The following is a 27,805-nucleotide window of genomic DNA, read 5'->3' as shown; positions in this document are numbered from 1 at the left end:
CGTTCCTTCCTTCTGTCCTTCCTTCCTCCCTCCCTTCTTCCCTCTTTCCTTCCTTCCTCCCTCCTTTCCTTCCTTCCTTCCTTCCTTCCTTTCCTTCCTCCCTCCTTCCTTCCCTCTTTCCTTCCTCCCTCCTTTCCTTCCTTCTTCCTTCCTCCTTCCTCCCTTCCTCCCTCCTTTCCTTCCTTCATCCTCCCTTCCTACCTTGACTCGAGGACAACAGGAGGGTTAAGACTAGTGATTAAATGAATATTTGATGATAATGTTTTAGTGACGCCCACCAATGTGTGATTTTACTGTAGTCATGTGAGCTCGGTCCTCTCTCCCATTGGCTCCCACGTAACTGGAACCCTTCCTGTAGTAGATAGATTCCCATAATATAATAAATTCCTATAATAAAGTTCCTTTGAAACATTTGTTATGTGGACAGGCACCACGCTGTCAGACAGAAGGTAAAAACCGACAGTGAATTCAGCCACAGTCCATCTCAGTCACCCATCCCTCCTGAACGAAGCGTGTTCAGCAGCAGTCCCCCCCCCACCCACCCCCCCCCCTCTCAGCACGATCCCGATCTCCCTCCGAGCCCTGGGGACCTGGTATTGATCGGTGCCTCGTAGGTACTGATTGGACATGAGTGGATAATTTCCTTTGCTGCATTAGAGTCCATTACTGGCCCGCTCCCCGGAAAGCAATAGACGACATCCTCAAAAGAAAAAAAGAAAAAAAAGAAAGAAAGAAAGAAGAAGAAGAAGAGATTCTTTTGTTGGAAAAGCAGTCTCCTCCGACAAATGATTTGCTGGCCGAGGCTCCTTGAACTTTATTATCGGGTCCATTTGAAGCTTGATAATAAGATCCTGAGCAACAGCGAAGGAGGTCGGCTCAACCAACGAGACCTTTAGTGTCCTTTAAAGCTTTCAGCAGTGGCCGGTTTTAAGGATGCTGTGTAGATTCAGTAATGTTACAATTATTATTAAAAAAGGCTTCATCTGCATTTTGAATCATTTATACCTTTAACCCTCCTGTTGTCCTCGAGTCAAGGAAGGAAGGGGAGAGGAAGGGAGGAAAGGAAGGAAGGCAGGTAGGAGGGAGGGAGGGAGGGAGGAAGGAGGGATGGAGGAAGGAAGGAAATAAGGAAAGTAAAGAAGGAAGGAAGGAAGGAAGGAGGGAGGAAGGGAGGAAAGGCATGAAGGAAGGGAGGAAAGAAAGGAAGGAAGGAAGGAAGGACGGAGGAAAGAACAAAGGAAGTTAGGAGGGAGGGAGGGAGAAAGGAAAAGAGAAAGGGAGGAAGGAAGGAAAGACAGAAGGAAGGGAGGAAGGAAGGAAGGACGGAGGAAAGAAGGAAGGAAGGTAGGAGGGAGGGAGGGGAAAGGAAAAGAGGAAGGGAGGAAGGAAAGAAGGAAGGAAGAAAGGACAGAAGGAAGGTAGGAAGGACAGAAGGAAGGTGGCTTTCTGAAGACTGTTGGTCAGATATTAAATGTTCAGGGATTTAACCCTCCTGTTGTCCTCGAGTCAAGGAAGTTTTCCTTTCTCCCTCCCTCCTTCCTACCTTCCTTCCTCCCCCTTTTCCTTCCTTCCTTCCTTCCCTTCCTTCCTTCCTCCCTCCCTCCTTTCCTTCCTTCTTCCACATCTCACCACAGACACACTGCTTCTGACTGTGATGTGATGCAGCTCGTCTCTTTCTTACAGAGCCGGCTGTGGAGCCTGCATGGGTCTGGAAAGTTATCTCCTCCATCATATTAATGGGATAATAACGTGATTGATTGGGCATCTCCCCGGGGTGGTGGTGGGGTGGGGGAGTGGGGTGGGGGGGGTGGGGGCTTCTTTTTCTGCTTCCTGACACTGAAAGACTCATCACAGGACTAGAAGATGACTTGGAGGAAGAGCTGATTCCAAGTGAGAAGTTGACATACAATGCTCTGCTGCTGTTAAATGACTCATTTCACTGCATAACATAAATCACAACAAGAAGTATTAATACATAGTTGAGCTATAGAGATCTATAGTGTTTAATAATAATAATAATAATAATAATAATAATAATAATAATAATAATAATAATAATGGTTCAGAATAAACAATCACAGATTTCTACAGAGAGGACACTGAGATTGTTAATGAACCCTGAAGGAAACATGATGTTAACCTTCGTGTCGTCCTCCCTGTTCCTTCTTTCCTCCCTTCCTTCCTTCCGTCTGTCCTCCCAACCTTTCTTTCTTTCCTTCCTCTCTCTTTCCTCCCTTCCTTCCTTCCTTCCTCCATGCCCCTTTCTTCCTTCCTTCTGTCCTTCCTTCCTCCCTCCCTCCTTCATTGCTTCCCTCCTTCCTTTGTTCCTTCCTTCTGTCCTTCCTTCCTTCCTCCCTTCTTCTTTCCTTCTTTCCTTCCTCTCTCTTTCCTTTCTTCGTTCCTTCTGTCGTTCCTTCCTTCTTTCCTTCTCTCCTTCCTCATCCCCCTTTCTTCCTTCCTTCTGTCCTTCCTTCCTCCCTCCCTCCCTCCTTCTTTCCTTCCTCCCTCCCGCCTTCTTTCCTTCCCTCCTTCCTTCGTTCCTCCCTTCCGAGGATGAAATAATGCTGACACTGTTTAGTTTTTATTTAGTTTTAGTTTTAGTTTTATTAGTGTTTCAGGTATTAGGAGGAAAAACCTTGATTAGTAGAAGCTGTAAAAGATGAAATGATGCTGACACTGTGTTTGTGTTTGTCTCCCTACTGGTACTAACCCTACTGGTACCAACCCTACTGGTACTAACCCTACTGGTACCAACCCTACTGGTACTAACCCTACTGGTACCAACCCTACTGGTACTAACCCTACTGGTACCAACCCTACTGGTACCAACCCTACTGGGACTAACCCTACTGGTACCAACCCTACTGGTACCAACCCTACTGATACTAACCCTACTGGTACCAACCCTACTGGGACTAACCCTACTGGTACTAACCCTACTGGTACTAACCCTACTGGTACTAGCCCTACTGGTACTAACCCTACTGGTACTAGCCCTACTGGTACTAGTCCGTTATCTCAACAAGTCAAACTGAACACAATACAGTCACAATGGAGAAAATGAAAAGAAAAGTAAAACTAAGCTCATTTTATCTGCAGTTCAGTTTAGTTTTAGTTAGTTTTGCATCGTTAATTTCAGTTAACTAGATTATTTTTTACACAGCTAGTTTTAGTTTTACTTGACTATAATAACCCTGGAGAGGAAGAGGAGGAGGAGGACGAAGAGGAGGGAGGGGTAGAGGGGTGGAGGGGTGTCAGACCGGGTTGTCCCCTTCAGAGGACGGCCCTTCTTCCCTTTCACGCTGCTCAGTAGCTGTCAGGTTTCTCGGTGAGGACTAAACAGGCGGAGGAGGAATAGAAAAAGGAAGAGAGGGAGAATCCGGTGCTTCAGGACGGCTGAGCCCCGCTGCGATGCATGGATGCTGCTTGGAGATGCTCCCCGGGTCTCCGGAGCTCATGAGGCGGTTCCAGTCGACCGACCGCCCGCAGCACCGGGGGCATCCGGCCGCAGATCCGCAGCTCTGCCAGGCTGCCTCGCTGTAGGTTCGGCTACAGGAGCACAGCACGGCTCGGCTCGGCTCGGTTCGACATCCACGGAGCGGACGCACATCTGGAAGCAAGAAGGCTGCATCACACATCTGCAGCGGCGGTGGTGGTGGTGGATACTGTGGCAGCTGTCGGGTGGCATCTATGCAATTTTATTTCGACTTTTCATTTTATTATGAGCACAGAGGAGGGAGAGGCGGGTCCAGCTTGTGGGGAGGAGAGGAAGGGGGAACCGCAGGAACTGGACGGCACCACCATCAACATCACCCACCGCCACACCTGGGAGGAAGGAGCGCCACGAGGCTCCCAAGGACGCCCTCACCCCGATGATGAGGACGAGGCAGAGCCGGGAGAGGAGGAGGAAGAGGAGGAAGAAGAGGGCCGGGATGCTTGTGAGGAGGACGCAGGGAAATTCAACAACGAGGGGAATTGTTCCAGTGAGGATGGGGAGGTCGGGGGCAGATCGTGCAAAGCTCAGGCGATGCATTCAAACTGCAGCAGTGAAACCTGCATCCCCACTCCCAGCTGCCGGATCTGCTTCCAAGGCGCAGAGCAGGTAAAAAAAAAAAAAGTAGCAACATGCAGGTGAAGCCATTAATCACTGTGTTCACTATTCTGCTCTCACATCTGCTGTGTTTGTGTAAAAAAAAGGTGAAAGACAAGTTGCATTAAATTGAAGATGAAGACACAGTCCGCACAGTACTGGACTCTGATTGGTTGACAGCAGCAGCCCCTTTAATTAGATGATAGGTAAACCTGCAGTGGAAGCTTTACAGGTCAGATACTACTGGAAGCTGTCCTGATTGGATGGATTTCAATGTAACAACTTCAACAAAAACATCACATTTAATTAATTTTCATATACATTTCCTCATGTGGCTGAATGATATGTAATTCCTCATAGGACCAGGTAATAAAACACAAGGTAAAATAGGATTATTATAGAGAAAATAAGTGTAATTGAACATGGAACCTTTAACAGTGCCGCAGTGACTTCAGCACCATGGACAGCGCATGCATCAGCAGTTTTAAAAGTGAGATTGTGGGGACCTGCAGGGGTCCTTGAGGGGCCTCCTCCATTATGTCCTGACCAGAATTATTTTACTATATACTGAAGCAGCTGATATGCATAATATTCATGTCACTGATGAGAAGAGTCAGAGGATGTGGGATAGACAATAGTAAAGAAGTGGCACTGATATGACATGAGATGCAGGTTTATGTAAAGAGGAATACAAGCCAGTCTATTAACTTTAAAGGTGTCCAACACTTGGATAAAGAATGTGGTTCAGTGACAAATAAGGGTTGACAAGCTGAGCCAAAAGTAAGACTGAATGCTCCTGAAAATGTCAAATGGTGTAACCACAAAAGAATGATATATATTACATATGTTATCCACCTACAGTGTATTTAAGTGGACTTATACTAATAATGACTTAATTTAAAACATGTAAATGTTTCCTTATCTCCATGGTAACCAGAGTAAATGTAATATTTAGAACAATTGTATTCCATTACCTTTATTTAATATAAAGTTATAATGTAAGATCATGCCAAACTAGTTGATATCGTGTTTTATTGACAATTTACTGTTTTTATGGTTACACCACTTAGACATTTTTGCCATAATCCTCTAATATATTCTCTCAAAATGGATTAAAAGCAGAAATGTGATGCTGGGTCCACAAAAAAAGAATGTGTGCAAGTTATTCATACGTTTATTTTATCATTTTAACCCTTTAAATTTAAACTAAACCACTTGTGCACCATAGCACATCATTGACCTGTATATTAATTAATTTATGAAACTATTTTGATATTCAGTATATACTTTTTTACTCTGATTCAAGCCTCTCAAATATGAAGAGCTGATACTTTTTTTTGATTGATCATCTTTGTGGTAGGTTTTATTTATTCATTCATCAATCAATCAATCACATGGTTGTCAGAAAAAAAGATTTTTTGGAAATTTAGAAACATCAATTTGGGCTCTTGCTAATTATGTTGGACTATTAATCTGGAAATAATCTGCAGAGTCATTGATAATGACAGTAATCATCAGGTGCCATGTAGGAGGGTAATAAGAGGAGGAGGAGGAGGAGGAGGAGGAGGAGGAGGAAGAGGAAGAGGAGGAGGAGGAGGAGGAAAGATCTGGGTCCTTTCATGAAAACTCCCTCAGAGAAGCTTGTAGCCTCATAAAAGACCCTTAAAAATCCACAAAATAAACTTTCCGATGATGTCCGGACCCTCATCATTAACCTCTAAAGACACATTCTTACCCCCAGGAATCCCTTAAAAAGCAAGAAACCTTAAAATCAACTGTGACTTCTTCCAAATGATCCCTTAAAGACTCCCTGAAGATCAACTGATTGTCACAAAAAGAGGGTTTTGGAAATGTTGACACATCAATTTGGGCTCTGGCTAATTGATAATGAAATTAATCATCAGGTTCAGCATCATCAGCTGGAGTTGTGCTTTTAATGGAGCCAGACTGAAGTTCACAAGATTCATATAAATCTAATAAACTCTAATAATGTGTAATGTGACTAAAGCTGAAACCACAGACAGCTGAAGGAAGCGTGACGTTTAACCACATGATCCTCCATGAACTCCGATTTATAGTCTTTTAACCCTCCTGTTGTCCTCGAGTCAAGGAAGGAAGGGAGGAAGGAGGGAGGAAGGAAGGGAAGAAGGAAGGAAAGAAGGAAGGAAAGAGGGAGGAAAGAAGGAAAGGAAGGAAGGAAGGAAGGAAGGAAGGAGGGGAAGGGGGGGAAAGGGAGAAAGGGAGAAAAGAAGGAAGGAGGGAGGAAGGAAGGAAGGAAGGAAAGAGGGAGGAAATAAGGAAAGGAAGGAAGGAAGGAAGGAAGGAAGGAAGGAGGGAAGGAAGGAAGGAAGGAAGGAAAGAAGGAAAGAAGGAAAGAAGGAAAGAAGGAAAGAAGGACAGGAAAGAAGGAAGGGAGGAAGGTAGGGGGAGGAAAGAAAGAGAGAAGGAGGGAGGGAGGAAATAAGGAATGGAGGGAGGAAGGAAGGACAGAAAGAACGAAGAAAGGGGGATGGAGGAAGGAAAGAAGGAAGGGAGTAAAGAGAGAGGAAGGAAAGAAAGAGAGAAGGAGGGAGGAAAGAAGGACAGAAGGAAGGGAGGAAAGAGAGAGGAAGGAAAGAAAGAGAGGAGGAGGGAGGAAGGAAGGACAGAAGGAAGGAAAGAAAGAGAAGGAGGGAGGAAGGAAGGACAGAAGGAAGGAAAGAAAGAGAGAAGGAGGGAAGGAGGTTAGACATATATCAGATCTTATTGCAGCATTATTCCAAATATATGCGTTAAATGCAGTCTATGGTTAAATATGACCTTTTTAAAGAATTCACTCTCCAACCACACTTTGGGAACCAATGATTGGGGCTTTATGAAACAACGTGAAACAGTGAAAAACAAAGTTGTCTATAAATGAAAAGGATAAATATATTTTGAACATCAATTCAAAATGCAATCTGTTGCATAACGGCCTGAAGCTGAAACCAGTTTGGGCTTGTTGAACAATTCCAGCATCACAGACGGAGCTTCAAAAGGTCAACAGTCTGATCTCAGCAAATGTTTCCTGCAGGATCAAACTTCATTTTTTGGAGGATTTTTTCTCTATAAGTTACTTTTGTTTCCAAACTGGTTTAATTATCAGCAGATTTCCATATTAGAGAAAGATTATTCTCATCCAGAGTGATTTAACCCTCCTGTTGTCTTCGAGTCAAGGAAGGAAGGAAGGAAGGAAAGTAGGAAGGGAAGGAAAGTAGGAAGGAAAGGAGGGAGGAAGGAAGTAAGAAAGGGAAGGAAGGAAGGAAGGGAGGAAAGGAGGAAGGAAAGGATGGAGGAAGGAAGGAAGAAAGGGACGGAAGGAAGGAAGGAAGGAAGGAAGGAAGGAAGGAAGGAAGGAAGGGAGGAAGGACAGACGGAAGGAATGGAGGAAAGAAGGAACAGTCAAAACAGACAGGGTCAATTTGACCCGGGAGGACAACTCAAAGGTTAAATGACTGTGTGGACACACTGTGGATTTTGTCCTCCATCACTTTACATTGAAAGCACATCTGAAGGAGATCTTTTAATAGTCAGTATGAACAGGAGGAATCATTACAGAGAGGAAAACACCTAGTTCAGGGTTCATTTGGGGTCCTGACTGTTGCTTTAAGACATACTTGAAAACTTTTTACCTTTATGCATCATTACTTATCACAGCTACACCTACACTGCTCAGTAAGATGCATTTCTTTCTCTCCATCTGTGACGTTAGAGCAGGTTTTGAGCTTTCGACAGCTTGTTTGAAACCTCCGATCACACAGAGACGAGCAGCAGCAGGTTAATTATCTTGTAAGGGACATGAAGGCGTTAATGATCTGTAAGGAGTTCAGATAACTTTCCTTTGTAAATTATTTTCATTCGTCTGCTCAGTCAAGATGAAACGAAACAGCTTCATTATTCTGCTTTCAATTCATTAGTCGGAGTTGCTGTAAAACAATTTCATCAGTTTGAGTTCAGTGAACTATTTAACTGTTCTGTAATGCTCTGAATGAAATTAAAGATTTTTCCTCCTTGATAAAATGAATATTTATCAGAATTATAATTAATATTAATATAAACCACGAATACAAGAAAAACGATTTGATCCCAAATCCAGATTTGAAAATTGATTTTTGTCGAAGCATCTCCCTTTAAAGGGTTGACATCTTCTTCCAGATCACTCCATCTTTACTTTTTATTATTTAGGCTGAAAGTTTATATTTTTAGTTAAATTGACATTTTGATGAGTAAAGCAGGTTTATTTGTGTCTCACCCATAGACTGTATATAAGAAATGGATGTAACATCCGTGACGTCACCCATTGGTTTGTGGACTGCTGCTCAGAGGCCGATAGTTTCGGATCTGAGCAGCGCCATCTTGAAAATTTCAGGTGCATGCCGGGAAAAATAAAAACAGGGATTCTACTTATATGGGCATCAGGAGGAGCATGAGGCGCCCTCCTGAACCTGTGAACCAATCAACCTGTCAATCACGACGTAGCCACGCCCTAATGCATACCCTGCTTTATCGTCACATATAAAATCAGGGAGGCCAAAATGTCCCAAATGAACATCATACTGCATTGAAGAAGGCTTTAAACTAGCGATTGAGACCATAAACACATTTTGAAAACGTTTACTGAGGTTAGAAATCAAGTGAGAAGTTGGTGAATTCTCCATTGACTTGTATAGAGACGGAAGTCCTTTTGACACCAAAACGGTCGCCCCCTGGTGGCCTTTTGATAGAATGCAGTTTTAAATTACTTCTGCGATGGCATCATTTTAGAGGACCGGAGCTCCCCGCCTGGTCTCACCTTTCATACAAAAACATGTTGAATCAGGTGAAGAAATGCATCAAAATTAATCAAATCAATCAGACTAAAATAACATGGTACTAATAAAACTTTATTAATATTAGATTGCAACCATCATTTAAGACATTGTAAAATACTAAAACTCTCCACTGAAAAATGATAAAACCTTTAGTGTTATCATTGTGAGTGTTCAGGTCTTCCTGTAGACATATAAGGTAAAACTGGTCAGCTGTACAGTCTTCACACAACGAAACAAACAGCATCACGTCCGTCATATCATACGTGGATGACGAAGACTGAACCAAAATCTATTTATAATGAATATTGTCCCCAAGCGGTGCATCCATCTAACCGTCTGCATGCCTTCCTGGAGGCAGATGGACAGATGTGGACCTGCAGGGACAAATGGACACTCTGTCCAGCATCCCTGAAATCTGACACTCTGCAGGCCTATTTGGCTCGTGACAGCGAGGCTCGATGAGGGACGATTCCTCCCTGCTGGAGCTTAAAGGAAAGAGAGGAGTCAGGGCAGTATAAATGCCTAAGTGAATATCCTGTCTTCTGAACGTGGGCTTTAGCCTATTAGCAGAGCTAATCTAATAGCTGTGCCTCCGGGTCCAGACTGATATTTGATTTTGATACGAGGCCCGCAGGCTGGCCGAGCTCACCAGTTATCAAGAAGATTGCAAAACAGAAATTTGACACTTTAAATATTCATATCCTACATATAGATGTAATTTAACACCAGAGAAAAAGTGGATTACCGCTCTGAATTTTAAATATATTACAGAACTTTCCCTGAATGACTTTTAGAGACTGATGCTGCTTCATTCACAAAACCTGCAAAGGAAATGAACCAAACCTCATCGTGTGAATCTATAAATAAATATGTTGAATTGATTTCTTTCTCCATCAAACATTGTCTACCTTTGTTGGTGCTTTGCTGTGTTTCTCAATACATTACAGCCACTAGGAGTGAAATAGTGTGAAACAACTGCTATGACTGTATATCTAACCCTAACCCTAACCCTGCACCATACGGTTACGAGAGGCCAAAAATCTTATAGAACTTTTAACTTTGGCAGCAGTCTCTACCCCAACCGGTCGAGGCAGATATTCTCCCACTTTGAGTCTGGTTCTGAGGTTTCTTCCTGTTAAAAGGGAGTTTTTTCTTGCCACTGAACCTGTGAACCAATCAACCTGTCAATCACGACGTAGCCACGCCCTAATGCATACCCTGCTTTATCGTCACATATAAAATCAGGGAGGCCAAAATGTCCCAAATGAACATCATACTGCATTGAAGAAGGCTTTAAACTAGCGATTGAGACCATAAACACATTTTGAAAACGTTTACTGAGGTTAGAAATCAAGTGAGAAGTTGGTGAATTCTCCATTGACTTGTATAGAGACGGAAGTCCTTTTGACACCAAAACGGTCGCCCCCTGGTGGCCTTTTGATAGAATGCAGTTTCAAGTTACTTCCACGTTGGCATCATTTCAGAGGTTCCCTCGCTTGGTTTAGACCTGCTTTATGTGTAAAGTGCCTTGAGATGACTTTGTTGTGATTTGGCGCAATATAAATAAAGATTGATTGATTGAGCAGTTGACGTGACAATCTGGTCTTTCAATTGTTTCACAAGGTCTTACTTCTGCTTTCAACTGCACTGTAAACTATCCACTGGTGAAGACCATGAGATGTGATTGAAGAATCTTGGAAATGTTAGTAATTTGGACCTTGAGACAAGATTGTTGTGTGAAATTACCATTTTCAAGATGAAGAAAGAGTGTAATGCTATTTTTACAACCGTTAATGGAAGCCTTGTTGACCTTCCTGTAGATTTCAGGTTTATTAGAAGCATGTAAAGGTGTTAAATAAATGAATTCCTTCCCTCCTTCCTCCCTTCCTCTTTTCCTTCCTTCCTTCCTTTCCCTCCTTCCTTCCTTCCTTCCTTCCTCGCTTCCTCCCTTCCTCTTTTCCTTTCTCCCTCCCTCCCTCGCTCCTTCCTTCTTTCCTTTCCTCCCTTCCTTCCTTCCTTCCTTCCTTTCCTTCCTTCCTTCCTTTCCTTCCTTCCTTTCCACCCTTCCTTCCTTCCTCCCTTCCTCCTTTCCTTTCCTTTCCTTCCTCCCTCCTTTCCTTCCTTCCTTCCTTCTTCCTCCCTTCCTTCCTTCCTTGACTCAAGGACAACAGGAGGGTTAAAATAGTCCTTGCTGTTAGTTTTATTAATCAAAGCTTCCGTGAGGAGCTGACCTGGGTCCGTTCATTCAGGCGGAGCCGCGGAGGCCTCTGAGGTCCTTTTAAACCCACAAGGTTAATATGACATGATGAAAAATGAGCTCCCTGACCACTGACCTTAATATACTATTAATATGCCACTCACAGCTCAGCCGGCAGGTCAGAGCTACAGTAATGGCTGCTTGAGGAATGCCTCGAGGAAGAAAAAAACCCCATCAGAACAAATATAAATGGCGGCAGTGATTAATGTTGTGCTGCATCCCGTCGTTAATATCCGCAAGTGTTGTAGCTTTTGAGAAATGATCATTGATCTGAGCGCTGCTGGCAAAGGCCTCAGGTGAGTTTCCTTTGATGTACGAGCTGGTGGGAGAAAGGGCCAAACTGAGGTGTAAAAAACAAGGGTTTCTAAAGGATGATGGGACAGTCGACACGTAGACGGTGAAAATGGATGTTTGCTTAAGCCGGGTTTTTGATATTGACCCCAAAGCAGATCTATTCCTGGAGAGATGTTGAGGTTTAATCTGTCACTGGTGCTACAAGACAAAGTCAAAACCATGGAAACATTAGACAAGTTAACTTTTTATGTTAAATAAAGGTAATGGAATACAATTGTTCTAAATATTACATTTACTCTGGGGAAGCATGGAGATCAGGAACCTGCTTTCTTTCTTTCTTTCTTTCTTTCTTTCTTTCTTTCTTTCTTTCTTTCTTTCTCTTTCTTTCTTTCTTTCTTTCTTTCTTTCTTTCTTTCTTTCTTTCTTTCTTTCTCCCCCTACTTATTTTTCTTTCTTTCTCCTCTTTCGCCTTTCTTTCTTTCTTTCTTTCTTTCTTTCTTTCTTTCTTCTTTCTTTCTTTCTTTCTTTCTTTCTAGGAGGATAAAATTTGTAATATTTATTCTTTTGTGGTTACACCATTTGACATTTTCAGGAGCATTTAGACTTTTGGTAAAAAATGGTGCAAATGTCATTTTTTTAAAGATATTTTTCAGTTGCTTATCTTGCCGGTTCTTATCTTGACACTGACCCATATACCATAAATGTATTCCTGTTGATACCACATTGACTGCTGCTAGTCTTTCTGTTCATATTTGACCTTTGCCCTCTCTGTTGTTTCCAGGGCGACCTGTTGAACCCGTGTCGCTGTGACGGCTCGGTGCGCTACACCCATCAGCACTGCCTGCTGAAGTGGATCAGCGAGCGAGGCTGTTGGACCTGCGAGCTGTGCTGCTACCGTTTCCACGTAATCGCCATCAACATGAAGAGACCGTGGCAGGTAAAACACTGTTTTCATTCACTTTCTTAGTGTGAAATGAAATGTACTATGTACACTGTGGTGTTTGGTCGACTGAAACAAGCTGCAGACTATATTGAACTCTGGTGTGAATGGAAATAAGAACCAGCACACTAACACACACCTATATACTAGGGATGTCCGATATTATCAGCCCACCGATATTATTGGCCGATATTTACTTAAAAATGTAATATCGGGGATTATCGGTATCATGTTTTTATAACTGTATATTGTTCTGTAGGATTCAGCATTTACCGGCGCGCTTGATGACGTAAAACAACAACACGCTAGACTCATGGGTCTCTAACCGTGGCTAACAAGTTCATAGCGTCCACCGCCATGTACACGAACACACAAACAGAAACAAGGTTTACCTCCTCGTTATTGTTTTCTCTGTTATGCTTTCGGCGAGTCACATCTGTGACGTCACCTTCAGAGTCCGGTGGGTCCCATCTGGGTCCTATATAGGGCCTTATATAGGACCCAGTCCTATATAAGGTCCAGCCTCAAGAAACGGGGCTTATGTCTGTGGTTTGGAACTATTTCCAAGTGTTCCCTACGGATAGTAAATTTGTAATTTGCAATGACTGCAAAGCAGCATAATAAATTTTCATTGTGATATGTTTGGAAGAGATTGATTAACCCTCATGTTGTCCTCGAGTCAAGGAAGGAAGGGAGGAAGAAGGAAGGAAGGGAAGAAGGGAGGAAGGAAGGTAGGAGGGAGGGAGGAAACAAGGAAGGAGGGAGGGAGGGAGAAAGGAAAAGAGGAAGGGAGGAAGGGAGGAAGGGAAGGAAGGAAGGAGGGAAGGAAAGAAGGACGGAGGGAGGAAGGGAGGACAGAAGGAAGGGAGGAAAGATAGAAGGAGGGAGGAAGGAAGGGAGGAAGGAGAGGAAGGACAGACGGAAGGAAGGAAGGAAGGAAGGAAGGAGGGAGGAAAGAAGGAACAGTCAAAACAGACGGGGTCAATTTGACCCGGGAGGACGACAGGAAGGTTAATACAATTTTGAGAATATTTACACTTTATCTGTCAAGAATTAATCATATTGTCACAATCATTTCATGGAAAGAGGTAAAAAATGCTTTATTCCAACTTTATGGGCGACAGTGTATATATCATATATATGGACATATATGATTTTCTGTTATTTATATATTCCACTGATGTCAGATGTTAAACATGGTTATGGTTCCTAAAAGGTAGAAATGCTGCCTGTAAGACAAAAGCCAGGATTTTAACCTGGTCTGAATGCTCCATTTACAAAATTAGCCCCTCTACTTCCTGTCAAACTGATGAAAGATTGTTCTCTATCACATCAAGACTATCTCTCCATCATAGATAATCCATATGTATAGGGAATGGTCGTCCATCCAGTAGCCTTTCTTACTCAGGATTTTCTATTGATTTTTCTTGTTGTCTAATCGCATATTTTGAATCAGATTTAGGCTCAAAGATGTACAGATGTACTTGAACATTTTCAATTCTGAGTGAAGAACGAGAAAAAGAGGTGAAGTTTGATGATGCATGGGAAGCAGAGCCATCAAATGTGAAAAAATGAGTTGGTTAATATAGTCTATGTGGATATATATTCATTAAAAATCAGGTTTTGTCAGCATCTGAGGGGTAGAAATCTGAGTCTGTGATGTTTTTCAAGATGCACTCCACACTTTGAATAATTTATTGCACCTAAAAGGGGCAACAAACATCAAACGATATTGGAAAAACAACTAAAAAGTTATACCGAATAGCTATAAAGTGGTCAAACTTGGCGTTGAACCACAGCCTGAACCTGTCAGACACTGATAGACTGAATCCCCTGCAGCCATGACTGGGTGAGTCTATGATTGCTATTCAGTCACCTGCCCAAACAATTGCACTTCTTGACCGTAGGCAATCGAATATAATCCAATATAGCAATTTTAACTGACATACATACAATAGTTCATAGCCTACATTATATTAAACTGAAAATAGCTATAACATAAGTTCTCTTCTTCCTGGAAAAACCTCTTTTCAGGTTTTTAGTTTAAGTGCCTGATGAGCGACATGACACCAAACTGCAGCCATTAAATTCTCTCTTTTTTTACTGCTCTTCCTACAGCCATAAACCTTTGAGGTTACAGTTTTCTCCCACAGAGTGTGCTCTCAAAATTCTAATGAAGGCATTAACAAGAGATTGTTTTCATAATCGCAGATGTATCAACCCACCAGTGTTGGATTTATGCTCCAAAATATTCTCAGCTTCTCTGGTGGAGGAAGAGCAGCCACACAGAGCTGAAACCACCTGCTTCTGTCAGAGCAGTTAATGCGGAGATGTTTGCTTTGTCCTCCCGGGTCAAATTGACCCCGTCTGTTCCTTCTTTCCTCCCTTCTTTCTCTCTTTCTTTCCTTCCTCTCTCTTTCCTCCCTTCCTTCTGTCCTTCCTTCCTCCCTCCCTCGTTCTTTCCTTCTTTCCTTCCTCTCTCTTTCCTCCCTTCCTTCTGTCCTTACTTCCTCCATCCCTCCTTCTTTCCTTCTTTCCTTTCCTTCCTCTCTTCCTTCTTTCCTCCCTCCCTCCCTCTCTTTTTCTTTCCTCCCCCTAGCTTTCTTCATTCCTTCCTTCCTCCCTTCCTCTTTTCCTTTCTCCCTCCCTCCCTCTCTCTTTCTTTCCTCCCTTCCTCCCTTCCTTCCTTCCTTCCTTCCTCTCTCCTTTCCTTCCTCCCTCTTTTCCTTCCTCCTTCCTCCCTTTCTTCCTTCCTTCTTCCCTCACTCCTTTCCTTCCTTCTTCCTCCCTTCATTCCTTCCTCTCTCTTTTCCTTCCTTCTTCCTCCATTTCTTCCTTCCTTCCTCCCTCTTTTCCTTACTTCTTCATCTCTTCCTTCCTTCCTCCATCTTTTCCTTCCTTCTTCCTTTCTTCCATCCTTCCTTCCTCCCTCCCTTCCTTCCTTCTTCCTCCCTTCCTTCCTCCCTCCCTTCCTTCCTTCTTCCTCCCTTCCTTCCTTGACTCGAGGACAACAGGAGGGTTAAGCTCAACCTTAAAACCCCAAATATACTGCAGTGCACCCACTCTTATTATAATTCCAATTTTCTGTCTTAACCCTCTGAATAAATGTATTTAATAACAGCTTAATATGCTAATTCTATATGTGACTCATGCTCATAAAATGTAGATCAAGCCTATACACCAAGAACATCAAAGATCTGGTATATTTATGTGATGAATACTGTTAGAACAACTTGTGGAGCAAAAAGAGCAAGATGGAAACTTACAGTTAGTCCAGTAGCAGCAGCTCTTAGGAACAAAGAGCTGATAGAAAACCAAACCAAAAGATCTCTTAGTCATCCCATAATATAATATGCACACACACACAGACTCAGTCTCCTTTCAGGATACATTTAAACAATGAAGTGATCTACTAACAAGTATTGTGTGTGTATCAAAGCCTTTTTCCTCTGTGCTGTAGTTCTCCTCTGAAACTATTAAAAACACATTAGTGAGTCACACTCCTGCACTGGGTGACGTGTTCCTTGGCAAGTTCAGGCTCATTAGTTCTGTTTGGAAACGGCTTCCGAACAAACTAATAAGAGCGTTTTCAGTCTCCAGGGAGTTGTTCCTTTTGAAGCAGAGAGGGAACACGGTTAAGTTTACTGAGCTTCAATCTTGCTGTGTTACATATCACGACCTACTGACTTTATAAACCATGTTTAAAAACCATAGACTGTGTATAAGAAATGTTCGTAACATCCGTGACGTCACCCATTGGTTTGTGGACTGCTGCTCGGAGGCCAATAGTTTCGGATCTGGGCAGCACCATCTTGAAAATTTCAGGTGCATGCTGGGAAAAATAAAAACACGGATTCTACTTATATGGGCATCAGGAGGAGCATGAGGCGCCCTCCTGAACCTGTGAACCAATCAACCTGTCAATCACCACGTAGCCACGCCCTAATGCATACCCTGCTTTATCGTCACATATAAAATCAGGGAGGCCAAAATGTCCCAAATGAACATCATACTGCATTGAAGAAGGCTTTAAACTAGCGATTGAGACCATAAACACATTTTGAAAATGTTTACTGAGGTTAGAAATCAAGTGAGAAGTTGGTGAATTCTCCATTGACTTGTATAGAAACAGAAGTCCTTTTGACACCAAAACGGTCGCCCCCTGGTGGCCTTTTGATAGAATGCAGTTTTAAGTTACTTCCGCGTTGGCATCATTGCAGAGGACCGGAACTCCGCCTGGTAAAAACGAAAAAGAATCAAATGGTTAGTCACTGCTTTTGCCTTGTAACTGTGTCTTCTTGGCCCATTACTCTTCCTTTAACCACAGCTTGTATCCACATAAGGTAGAGGCTCTGAGTCTTGGGTGTGGGGAATGTTAGAGAATTTTCCATATTTCGGGCCAAACATGGGCCTTGAGGTCACAGTAAGAACACACTATCATATTTTCTCTCTTTTCGGGAAAGCAGGAATCACTTTGATAATGGTGGTGCAGAGGATATGACTGTCTGATTCCCTAAACCCACAGACTGGTAACTGTGTTTCCTTGTTTGTAAAATAATGGTAAATGGACTGTACTTGTAATGCTTTTCTAGTCTTGTTGACCACTCAAAGCACTTTTACACTACATGCCACATTCACCCATTCACACACTGATGACAGGAGCTACCACGCAGGCTGCCAACCTGCTCATCAGGAGACTAGTATTCACACATTGTTGGTGCAGCCATTGGGTTAAATATCTTGCCCAAGGACACATTGACATGCGAACTGGAGGAGCCAGGAATCAAACTGTGAATCTTCTGATTGGTGGATAACCCAACCCAATCCTAACCCTAACCCGATTACTGTGTGCATTAAGTATGACCATTTATGGGCATAGAGTATTTGTAGTATTGTCTGTGAATGCTTAAAAATCCATGGAAGACCATTTTTTCTTCTTCCCAGAATCGAGGTAGCATCATGCATCACATGGGTGTATTGATAATACTCTTCTCCTTAATCCTTGATCCTTGATCTTGATCTCCTTGAAGTCTCACTAAACCTTTTTAGCATTTAAGACATCCTGAACTCCTGGGCAACTTTCTCCATTGATGAGGTTAACCATTGATGAACAAATTCTCCATAACAGGGACCATAATAAAGTGTCAAGAAATCATTTGTGACTTGAGGCAGTGACTTTGGGGATGCATGACAAGCGTAAGATGTGCAGATATATGTGCTCTTGGTCATTTTCTATTGAGTAAAATGTAGAGCTTGGTATCATTGAAAAAATTACGATATCAGTACCAATCCAAGTACCCTTAAAGTGATACTGATACCAACTGAGTACTTCATTCAAAACCTATCATGCGAATAGAAGCCACCACTCCTCATATCTGAATGATTAGATTAGATTTTGAAAGCCTTCCAATAATTAATATTCATTAAATACAAAATGCTCAAAATCAACACGTCTCACACACACATACATAAATATTGAGCTGTATACGTGCATATATCATCCTATTACCTATGTCTGGAATGATATAGTAAATGTTTATTTTAAAGAAACCACAGGAGTACTGATGGATAGTTTGGTAGCTTGAGGTGAATGAGTGTCTCTGTTTCGCTGTCAGTTTGGAGCGACCGGATTTCTTCGGTCGTCCTTTTTCCCTCCAAAGCTAAACAGACTGAGGCTCCCGAGGCTTAAAATATCTGCATTCTGGATCATTTCGTTCGCTCTTTTCAAATCTGTTCTCTCCAGATGGGACTTGAGTCACTGGCAGACTGAACAAATACACAGCTGAGGCTCTACTTCCTGTCTGCACAGTTGGCCTAAAGTCTTTTCTTCTGTGACGAGCGCTCTGCTGCCTCACAATCTACCACAGTTGTTTTCAATAAATGTATCATTAATATATATAATTGTTATTAACTTTCCTTATTTATCTGACTCGGAAACACAGATTTTTTTCTTCCCACAGTGTCTCCTTCATCTTGTCCTCCTCCTTTACATTCCTCATGGCCTCTTTCTATTTCCTCTTGGCCTCCTTCTTCTCCCTTTTGGAGATTTTCTTGTGCCTGTAGCAGCTTTTCAGGGCAGTGTGGAAATGTCTGGTCACGACTTTGTGTTCCCATCCTGGAACGTGACCCGTTCTGTTTTGGCTGATGTGGTTTTCCAGGTTGGTGGCTGCCTGCAGGAAACACAGACACAAAGAGAGAAGATATGGTTTGAAGCTTTGAGGCAAGATTTTTCAGTGCTAGTAAATTAGTTTTTCTGGCTCTTTAAGCGTGGAAGAAGGGATCTCTTTGTGCCAACTCCTGAGGAAAATCTCTTCTGCTCTTTAGCTGCTAAATGCTCAGCTGTGTTCACCAGCTAGTTGCTACATTTGTCTGCAGACTACAGTTTGTTGCTGAGCATGCAGAGAGATTTTAGTCAGTCAGTTTTAAATGCTTTAATTACCAAAAACTAAAAATACATCACCTACATTGCATTGAGTCTAAATGAACATCTGCATGGTTCTACAGCCATTCAGAAAGGCTTGTCATCTTAACTCTTACTACTATTTTCTTTAAGTTATTATTATGATAATTGCCCTACAAACCGGTCTACATTGCACCAGTGTATACAATGCAAGTCTATTCTGGGGGGTTGTCATGCAGGATAAAATGCTTTTTATATTAAAGACTGAATGCACCAATAGTTTATTTATTTATAAACCCATATATTATATTCCAAAACTTTTTCAATTTACTTTTATTTGAAACACAATCAAAACAAACATATTACAGCTGAAACTGTGTGTGGGGAACTGGACCAGTATATTAACTCAGACCAGGTTTGGGTTAGGCAGAGTTTCAATTAAACCTTTTAAAAGAACACAGTAACTTTACATATTTGATACAGTGTATAGCTGTGTGCTCACTGAGTCCCAAAAACTCTTCATCAGAGCTGTCGCTGTGCGCAAATATTGTGCCAAGTCGCAGTAAGTCTCACCAAGCTCACTGTCCCTGGACTCTGTGTCAGTCCCAGAGTCAAACAAAGCATCATCCTCTGTTCCATCCAGTGGAAAAACAACAAAGTTAGTGAATCTTTTATTCTTCAGATCTGTGCTCATACTGTGTGTTGCTGCCGCAGCTCAATAAAAGCTACACATCTGTGCGCTTTTGCATATTGCCCTTTAACATCTGATCCTGTCAATCTGGTCAGATTGGTCTGTAAATACTGAAACACCACAGTATGAGCACAGATCTGAAGCCTAAAAGATTCATTAGCTTTATTGTTTTTCCACTGGATGGAACAGAAGATGATGCTTTATTTGACGTTTTGATTAAACTCAACTCAGTATAAAGTTGATGGGACTATTTACCTTTGTCAGCCCAACTATTTATTCTAAGTTTAAAGAATATAAGATATATGTGAAATCAACACAAGTTGCTTACCTTGCCAACTCAAGATTTTTAGGCAGCCAGGTTACAAATCATTTTAAGTTAAAGCAGCAAATTTGTTTTTACAGTGTGAAGCTGAAAATGTAAAGCTCTCAAACTCAGGATCCATTCATAAACTCGGCAAGGCAAGGTTCTGAGTTTATGAAAGTATGACATCATAGAATCATGTGATGTAACTACTGACGTAAACAGGCTATGTGACATCATCAGGACTAAAATGGCTAAATGACATCATCATGACATCATCAGACATTGCCTTTTCTAGGACTGAAATGGGAGGCTGCTGCATGAAGAACTTTACTAATCTTCTCTTTATCTGGTTCATTATATGTGATCTCACACTGGCTTCACTGGAGCAGTTGGGGTTAAGGCTCTTTTTTTCAAGCCTCAGTGGTGTTTAATGAGTAAAGAGCAAGAGCTGCATTTTTAAATTCCCCACTCCTGACTCATTAAACACCACTGAGGTGCTCTTGAGCAAATAGCCTTAACCCCAACTGCTCCAGTGGATCCAGTGTGAGATCACATATAATGAACCTGAAAAAGAGAAAACAGAAGATTAGTAAAGTTTGTCATGCAACAGCCTCCTATTTCAAACCTTGCAAAGGCAATGTTCCATTTTAGTTCCGATGATGTCATTTAGCTATTTTAGTCCTGATGATGTCATTTAGCCATTTAAGTCCTGATGATGTCATTTGGCCTTTTTAGTTACGATGATGTCATTTGGCCTTTTAGTCCCAATTATGTCATATTCCTACTTCGGTCCCTAGTTACCTCACAGGATTCTATCATGTCATACTTATGACATCATAATACTGTGAGATTAAAATCATGATGTCACATAAATCATCAGTTAAGCAGTACATGACAATAAATGTGTACTCACACTAGACCTGGTTGCCTACCGTACCGGTCAAGCGTACCGTACACGGGCACGGTACAGAGCCATCACACAAGTCAAACGAACCGGACTTCAGGGGTCAAACGTGCTCGGGAACAGTACAGATCACCAAGTGTGAGTACGCCCTTAGGGCCACTCAAACAATGCAGCGCAGCACTCAAATACTGAGTTAAATACATGTTCATGCCATCAGACAACTCAGGATGGTTGTATGATTGCAGAGTTCAACCATGGACTTTGGCTGATGTGAGGCTTTTGTTTAAATTTTCAAGTGTTTGCATATAATGAAGCGCCAAGTTGGAGAAATGAATGCCTTCAGAAAAGTCTGAGTTTCCCAGTTGGAATTACAAGATTCCCAACTGTGTATATCGTTCACATCGACCTCCAAGTTGTAATTCCAGCTGGGAAACTGGTATTTTTCTGAAGCCTCCCATATATACCATTTGGCACCACAGTAGTATGTGAAAACCAAGCAAACACAGACAATCAACACCCAAATCTAATGGACATGATGTAAAATTGGAAATGCCTTGCATTAACAAATTTACACTGAATCACTGACTAGTTATCTGCAGATTCCTGTATACAATCACAAATGTCAACACACATACCCACACAATCCTTTGATGTATCTAAAAAGTGACTAAAAAAGCTAAATGACATCATCGGGACTAAAAAAGCGAAATGACATCATCGGGACTAAAATGGCTAAATGACATCATTGGTACTAAAATGGCTAAATGACATCATCGGGACTAAAATGGCTAAGTGACATCATAGGGACTAAAATGGAACATTGCCTTTGCAAGGTTTGAAATAGGAGGCTGTTGCATGAAATCTTTACTATTCTTCTCTTTTCTCTTTTTCAGGTTCATTATATGTGATTTCACACTGGCTCAACTGGAGCAGCTGGGGTTAAGGCTCTTTGTTCAAGAGCAACTCAGTGGTGTTTAATGAGTAAGGAGCAAGCACTGCCTTCTTACTTTCCCGCCCACTTGTGACCAATTCAATCCCTGGACATGCAGGATAAAGGTGGGTGGGGAAAGTAAGAAATGCAGAGCTTGCTGCTTACGATGTAACGATGATGTAATTTAGCCATTTTAGTCCTGATGATGTAATTTAGCCATTTTAGTTCCAATGATGTTATTCAGCCATGTTAGTCCATGATTGCAGAATTCAACCATGGACTTTGGCTGATGTGAAGTGTTCGTTTACATTTTCAAGTGTTTGCATATTATGAAGCACCAAGTTGAAGAAATTGGTGCCTTCAGAAAAGTCTGAGTTTCCCAGTTGGAATTACAAGATTCCCAACTGTGTATATCTTTCACATCGACCTCCAAGTTGTAATTCCAGCTGGGAAACTGATTTTTTTCTGAAGCCTCCCATATATACCATTTGGCACCACAGTAGTGTGTGAAAACCAAGCAAACACAGACGCCTCATGTAAGCCAAAATCTGTTGTTCAGTGTAATCAAGCCAAAATCTAATGGACATGATGTAAAATTGGAAATGCCTTGCATTAACACATTTACACTGAATCACTGACTAGTTATCTGCAGATTCCTGTATACAATCACAAATGTCAGCACACATACCCACACAATCCTTTGATGTAACTAGTGACTTAAACAGGCCAAATGACATCATCGGGACTAAAAAAGCAAAATGACATCATCGGGACTAAAATGGCTAAATGACATCATCGGGACTAAAATGGCTAAATGACATCATCGGGACTAAAATGGCTAAATGACATCATCGGGACTAAAATGGCTAAATGACATCATCGGGACATCTGGAACATTGCCTTTGCAAGGTTTGAAATAGGAGGCTGTTGCAAGAAAAACTTCACTAATCTTCTCTTTTCTCTTTTTCAGGTTGATTATATGTGATCTCACACTGGCTCCACTGGAGCAGTTGGGGTTAAGGCTATTTGCTCAAGAGCACCTCAGCGGTGTTTAATGAGTAAGGAGCGAGCACTGCCTCCTTACTTTCCCCGCCCACTTGTGACCAATTCAATCCCTGGACATGCAGGATAAAGGTGGGTGGGGAAAGTAAGAAGGCAGTGCTTGCTCCTTACTCATTAAACACCACTGAGGTGCTCTTGGGCAAAGAGCCTCAACCCCAACTGCTCCAGTGGAGCCAGTGTGAGATCATATAATGAACCTGATAGAGAGAAGATTAGTAAAGTTTTTCATGTAGGAGCCTCGTATTTCAGTCCTTGGAAAGGCAATGTTAGATAGTCTGATAGTCACATAGCCTGCTTAGGTCACTAGTTACATCACAGGATTCTATGATGTCATAGTTGCATCTCTACACACTTTTTCTGACACCACAAAGATGTGGATGCTGGACTCATGAAACTGACCTCAGCTGTTTAATCCAGATTTATACATTTCCGTATTCACACACACAGATGGAGACAGTTTCACAGCTCTGCACATTCATTTGCAACCAATATTGTTTTGATATCCGCATAAATTTCTCTGATTGTTAAAGAAATTGCTGACAATTCTCAAGTGTGTTTTAAACCAGCAGCCAGGTGTCTATATGAATAGTGTGCTTTAAATGGAAGTGATGGAGGACACAATTATATCAGGCTTCAGCATTCTGAGTTAGTCATATCAAGTGGATATCTGCTACATTTACAGTCTTTTTAGCATTCAATTCCCTCTTTTGATGCTAAAATAAAATCACTTGCAGAGTATCATGAAGGTGTGCAGCGAAATTGCGGGAACTGCACTGAATGACCTAAGCAACCTCAATCAGGTCAGGTGTTTGATAAAAGCCAAATCTATTTGTCAAGTTGCAGAAACACCAACAGGGACCAACACAGCTGGAAAGCAAATGAGATGAAATGGCTTTTTTGGTTGATATACATCAGTCATCAGACAGTTGTGTGTCCCAACCACATTTAAGTGTGTGATGTACATATGTTTCTTATAATCATTGTTGTGTGAGCTTATAGACAACAAGAAGCAAAAGTATTTGCACGTGTCAAACTCTATTGGAGTTGACACCAAAGACCGACCAACAGTGCCGGTTACTTTTAACCATGACAGCAATTCTTCCCTAAAGGTAACCAAGTGGTTTTAGTTGCCAAAACACAACCAGCCCTTAATTAAAGAGGTGGCAGGTGTCATGCATAAAAACTCTTTACTCTTTTTCATGTATTGTTTCTTGTCTCTGTCCACAGTGGCAGTCCATCACCATCACCCTGGTGGAGAAGGTTCAGATCATTGCGGTATTTCTGGGCTCTCTCTTCCTGGTTGCCAGTATCTCCTGGCTGCTGTGGTCGGCCCTCAGCCCGCAGGCCGTCTGGCAGCGGCGGGACGTCCTCTTTCAGATCTGCTATGGCATGTATGGCTTCATGGACCTGGTCTGCGTAGGTGAGCCTGGGAATGACTCCCGCTGAATGTAAAACACACCAAACAAATATCTTCTAAGTGTCATACATTAAGTATTTATCTGTTAAATATATAATGTGAAATTACACCAACATATTTCCAGAAGATATGAAGATGTTTGATACCAGAAAATGGTTCAGTGCTTTTAATCACTATTGGTAATGTCAGACTTCTGTTAGTCCCTTCAGAATGAAGTAATGAGGACTGAGATTCACTCTCACACTTAATTATAGCAAGACATTTGTAAAGATGATGTAGAAACTGTAATTGAAAAGGAAAGTGCAATTGGAACTGTCTAAAATCTAAGACGTGAAAACATTTTAAATGTTTCTTTCCCTGATCAAAAAACTGAAACTTGTTCATTTTACTTGGAGTCAATTTATTTATCAGAGAAAACACTCATTAATTAACATCGTTATGAGGTAAATTTGTTAAATTTAGCCAAAAGGCTCCTTTTCAGTTGCAGTCCTTGGGCAGGTTGATGAAAAAACACAAAAAGCAAACTAAAAATCATCAAAGCATAAGAGGATGGAGCATAACTGAATAGAAACCTAATTAAAATCTCAAAAAACCTTACAAAAGGGCAACTAGAAAAATATCATCTAATCCAAGTTTCCATTTGTTTTCTATCCGTGTAATGGAAAAGACAATTTCACTTCTTTCTTCTCTCTCTGTCTAGGCTTCATAACACAAAATCTCAAGCACAGATGGATCATACTGTTAGTTCAGTTACTAAAGTAGCAGCTTTCATTTGCTGATTGGCTTTTCTTGTTTAATTCATGCTTCACCATCAGTGGCTCATTTACTGTCTGCTTAGCTGCCAGCTGACTAACAATGTTCAATCATCTAAATATGAGTTTGCACAATATCCTTTGTTAACCTTTTAACCTTCCCCACCAGATCTTAACTATACCACCATTTGCTGTAAATGCTCAGTTCCTTTTCACCAGTGTCTCCTGCCTAAAATCTCATTGATTAGACTCATCATATTGACATTAAGATCGCCCAAACTATTTTACTCTGTCTCAGATAAATGGAGTTTATATTCTATTTGTGTAAAAGAAAAAGAGAATTCTGTGTATGTGTTATGTGATAAAGAGGGCGGTTGGTTGTGGGATGCCGAAATACACAGTTGGCCCTTCTTGGTGTTGTTTAACGAACTCAACAAACACCAATTATTGAGATGGTTGCCCACCTGATGATCCTGTAGACTTATTTTATACTCACATATCGAAACCATGTTCCTTTATTTGTTAGACAGGTCAAGGGACAAGTTTGAATAATGTTTTCTCATACTAGAGGGGTTGCTAATAAGTTGCTATTGATAAGACTAGTGAAACCAGTGAGCGGACCATGGCATTCAGATAAAGTTGCCAATCCAGCCAGTTGGGTCACCCCCTGCAGGTTAGCCTGAGCAGATAAAATATAGATATTAGGCTGTGTCAAGCTGATGATTATCTGCTCTTTGCTTCGGTGAGAGTAAGTTTTAAGGTTAGAAAAAGTTTCCCCTTTGTAAGAACAATGGAGCTAGAAAGGTTGGGATGATGGCTGGACCACTGAGAAGGTCATGGTATTAAGATGATACTGCCTATCAGGACAGTGAGCCCAGTCATGGCAGTTTACATTGAGCAGATACAGTGTAGATATTAGGCTGGGTTAAGCTGCTTAGTATCTGCTCTTTGACAATGTAAAAGAGGTGAAAAATGTAACGGTGGTGTATAAGATAATCAACATTTCCTTTAATGTGCACACTTTTGTCCTTGTTATAGGCTTGATTGTCCATGAGGGGGCAGCAGTGTACAACGTCTTCATGCGTTGGCGGGCCGTCAACCTCCACTGGGACGTGCAGAGCTACGACAAAGCTAAAGACATGGAGGAGACAAGCACTGGCCATTCCTCGTTGTCCCCCAGGACACTTTGGTTGCCTCTGTCCACCTTTGGACCCAACGGCCCTTTACACCCCACCCAGCTGGGGCCACAGCCATGGACTTGCCTTTGTTTGGCCCCCTTCTGCCCGGGCCTGGTGCCCCGAAACAACCTCAGCCAGGACAGTGACTCAGGAGAGGTCGTAATTCGTGTAACATCGGTGTAACACCAGGCGGTATTTATGCAGGAACAAAACATCTGATGGTTTTTCACTTGGTGGTAAAAATCTGAGCTTCTCCTGGTAGTTTATATAATTACACAGTCTGATGGTTTTTTTGCAGATATTCTTGTAACCAAATAATTTCCTAGTGAGTTAGAGTTGTTTGTTTGCTCTGGGGCCGGTCCTCAAAACAACATCAACAGTTAAAATAACTGATGTGTTGGCATTCCCTTTTATACAGTCCAGACCATAAGTATTTGGATAATTACACATTTCTTTTTCTCTATGCTTTCATTTGAAATTGAGTAATGGATACTACATTAAAGTGCCCACTCTCTTTAATTTGAGTAGTTTTATACCAATATAGAAAGCACTTTGTGGGAGCTATAACTCCTAACACAGTGTCCAAAGATTAGGAGTACAAACATTATTGGACATTTGGCTACTAAATGTTTGTTGGGCAGCTTTGTGTCATGTCAATGTTAGCTCAGCACAAAGGAGCTTACACATAGCTCAACGTTGACTGAGAGTTGCCTTTTAGATTAAGCCTGAATTATCTATCAATAGTTAAGAATGCATGTGAAGAAGATAATAATGAGGCTGGAAAAAATCAAACGGCCGGGTACATTCTGAAAAAGCAGGTGTGGACAGGAAAACTAGAAAATGGCAAATGAGCTGGTAGACTGAGGAGCAGAAGTCTGGTGGATGAGCAGAAATTCATTTACATGGTGTTTAAAATGCCCTTTATGACTAAAGAAGCAAGTCAAGAAGACTTCATGACCATAACCCCAGAGGATTCATCATACCCTTGATAAGCCTCAAAAGTAGAAACATGATCATCAATCTCTATATTGACACAAACCTCCTCAAATTAGAGCAGGGAATTGGTACTTTAATGCAGTATCCATTACTTGATTTTAAATTGAATGTGATGAAGCAAAGAGCCTGAAGAAAGAGGAAGAAATACTGAAATGGACTGTATGTATAGATGGACATAAACCACACCCATCTCCACCCTTTTTGTTTTTTCCAGAATAGTCATGTCATATGGAAAAGAAGGTGGAGGCTGGAGTTAAAATACTGTGCATTGACAATATAGGACTAGATCCAATGAGTTAGGTTTTAATTACCTTGAACATGGACCCAGGCTGATTTAAGGCATCTATGCTTGATTGCTTTTTCAGGCACAGAAAAAATAGCACCAAGACAGCTATATCAGAGCTTTCAGAAAGTTTTACAATTTACAGTAGATTATGAATAGAAGTCAGAAACTGCTAATTAGGATGAATCCCACGTCAGATTTGTACAAAGGCACATACTTGATATCTTGGTAACATAGAGACCTCTCCAAAAACTGTCACGTTGCTCTAGAACTACCCATTTCACATGTCACCACCTCCACTGACCCAGGCTATTGTTTACTCAATGAAGCTAATTTTTGAAATCTTGCATCCATTGGCTGATTGTTAAAAACAGACTAAAGGGAAAAAAAGCTTCTTTACGTCCAGTCTGAGCGCACCTTGTGGCTCAGCTCAAGTCCTGATGAGATGCAGTCTCATCAGGCTCGGCCGTCCTGCTA

General features: G+C 41.6%; 1 protein-coding gene across 1 annotated transcript; it reads left to right on the top strand.

Annotated features, from left to right (window-relative positions):
• The first annotated feature begins 3,721 nt into the window (after window positions 1-3,721).
• marchf11 (membrane-associated ring finger (C3HC4) 11) lies at window positions 3,722-26,232 on the top strand. The gene is made up of 4 exons (XM_062428302.1): window positions 3,722-4,102; window positions 12,252-12,407; window positions 23,930-24,122; window positions 25,910-26,232. The coding sequence occupies exons 1-4, from the start codon at window positions 3,722-3,724 to the stop codon at window positions 26,230-26,232; spliced, it is 1,053 nt and encodes a 350-aa protein (XP_062284286.1).
• The last annotated feature ends 1,573 nt before the right edge of the window (window positions 26,233-27,805 follow it).

Source organism: Scomber scombrus, chromosome 11 (genome assembly GCF_963691925.1).
Source record: "Scomber scombrus chromosome 11, fScoSco1.1, whole genome shotgun sequence".
Classification (NCBI taxonomy): domain Eukaryota; kingdom Metazoa; phylum Chordata; class Actinopteri; order Scombriformes; family Scombridae; genus Scomber; species Scomber scombrus.
The sequence above is the reverse complement of the archived record's forward strand: the minus strand, read 5'-3'. Positions and strand labels throughout refer to the sequence as shown.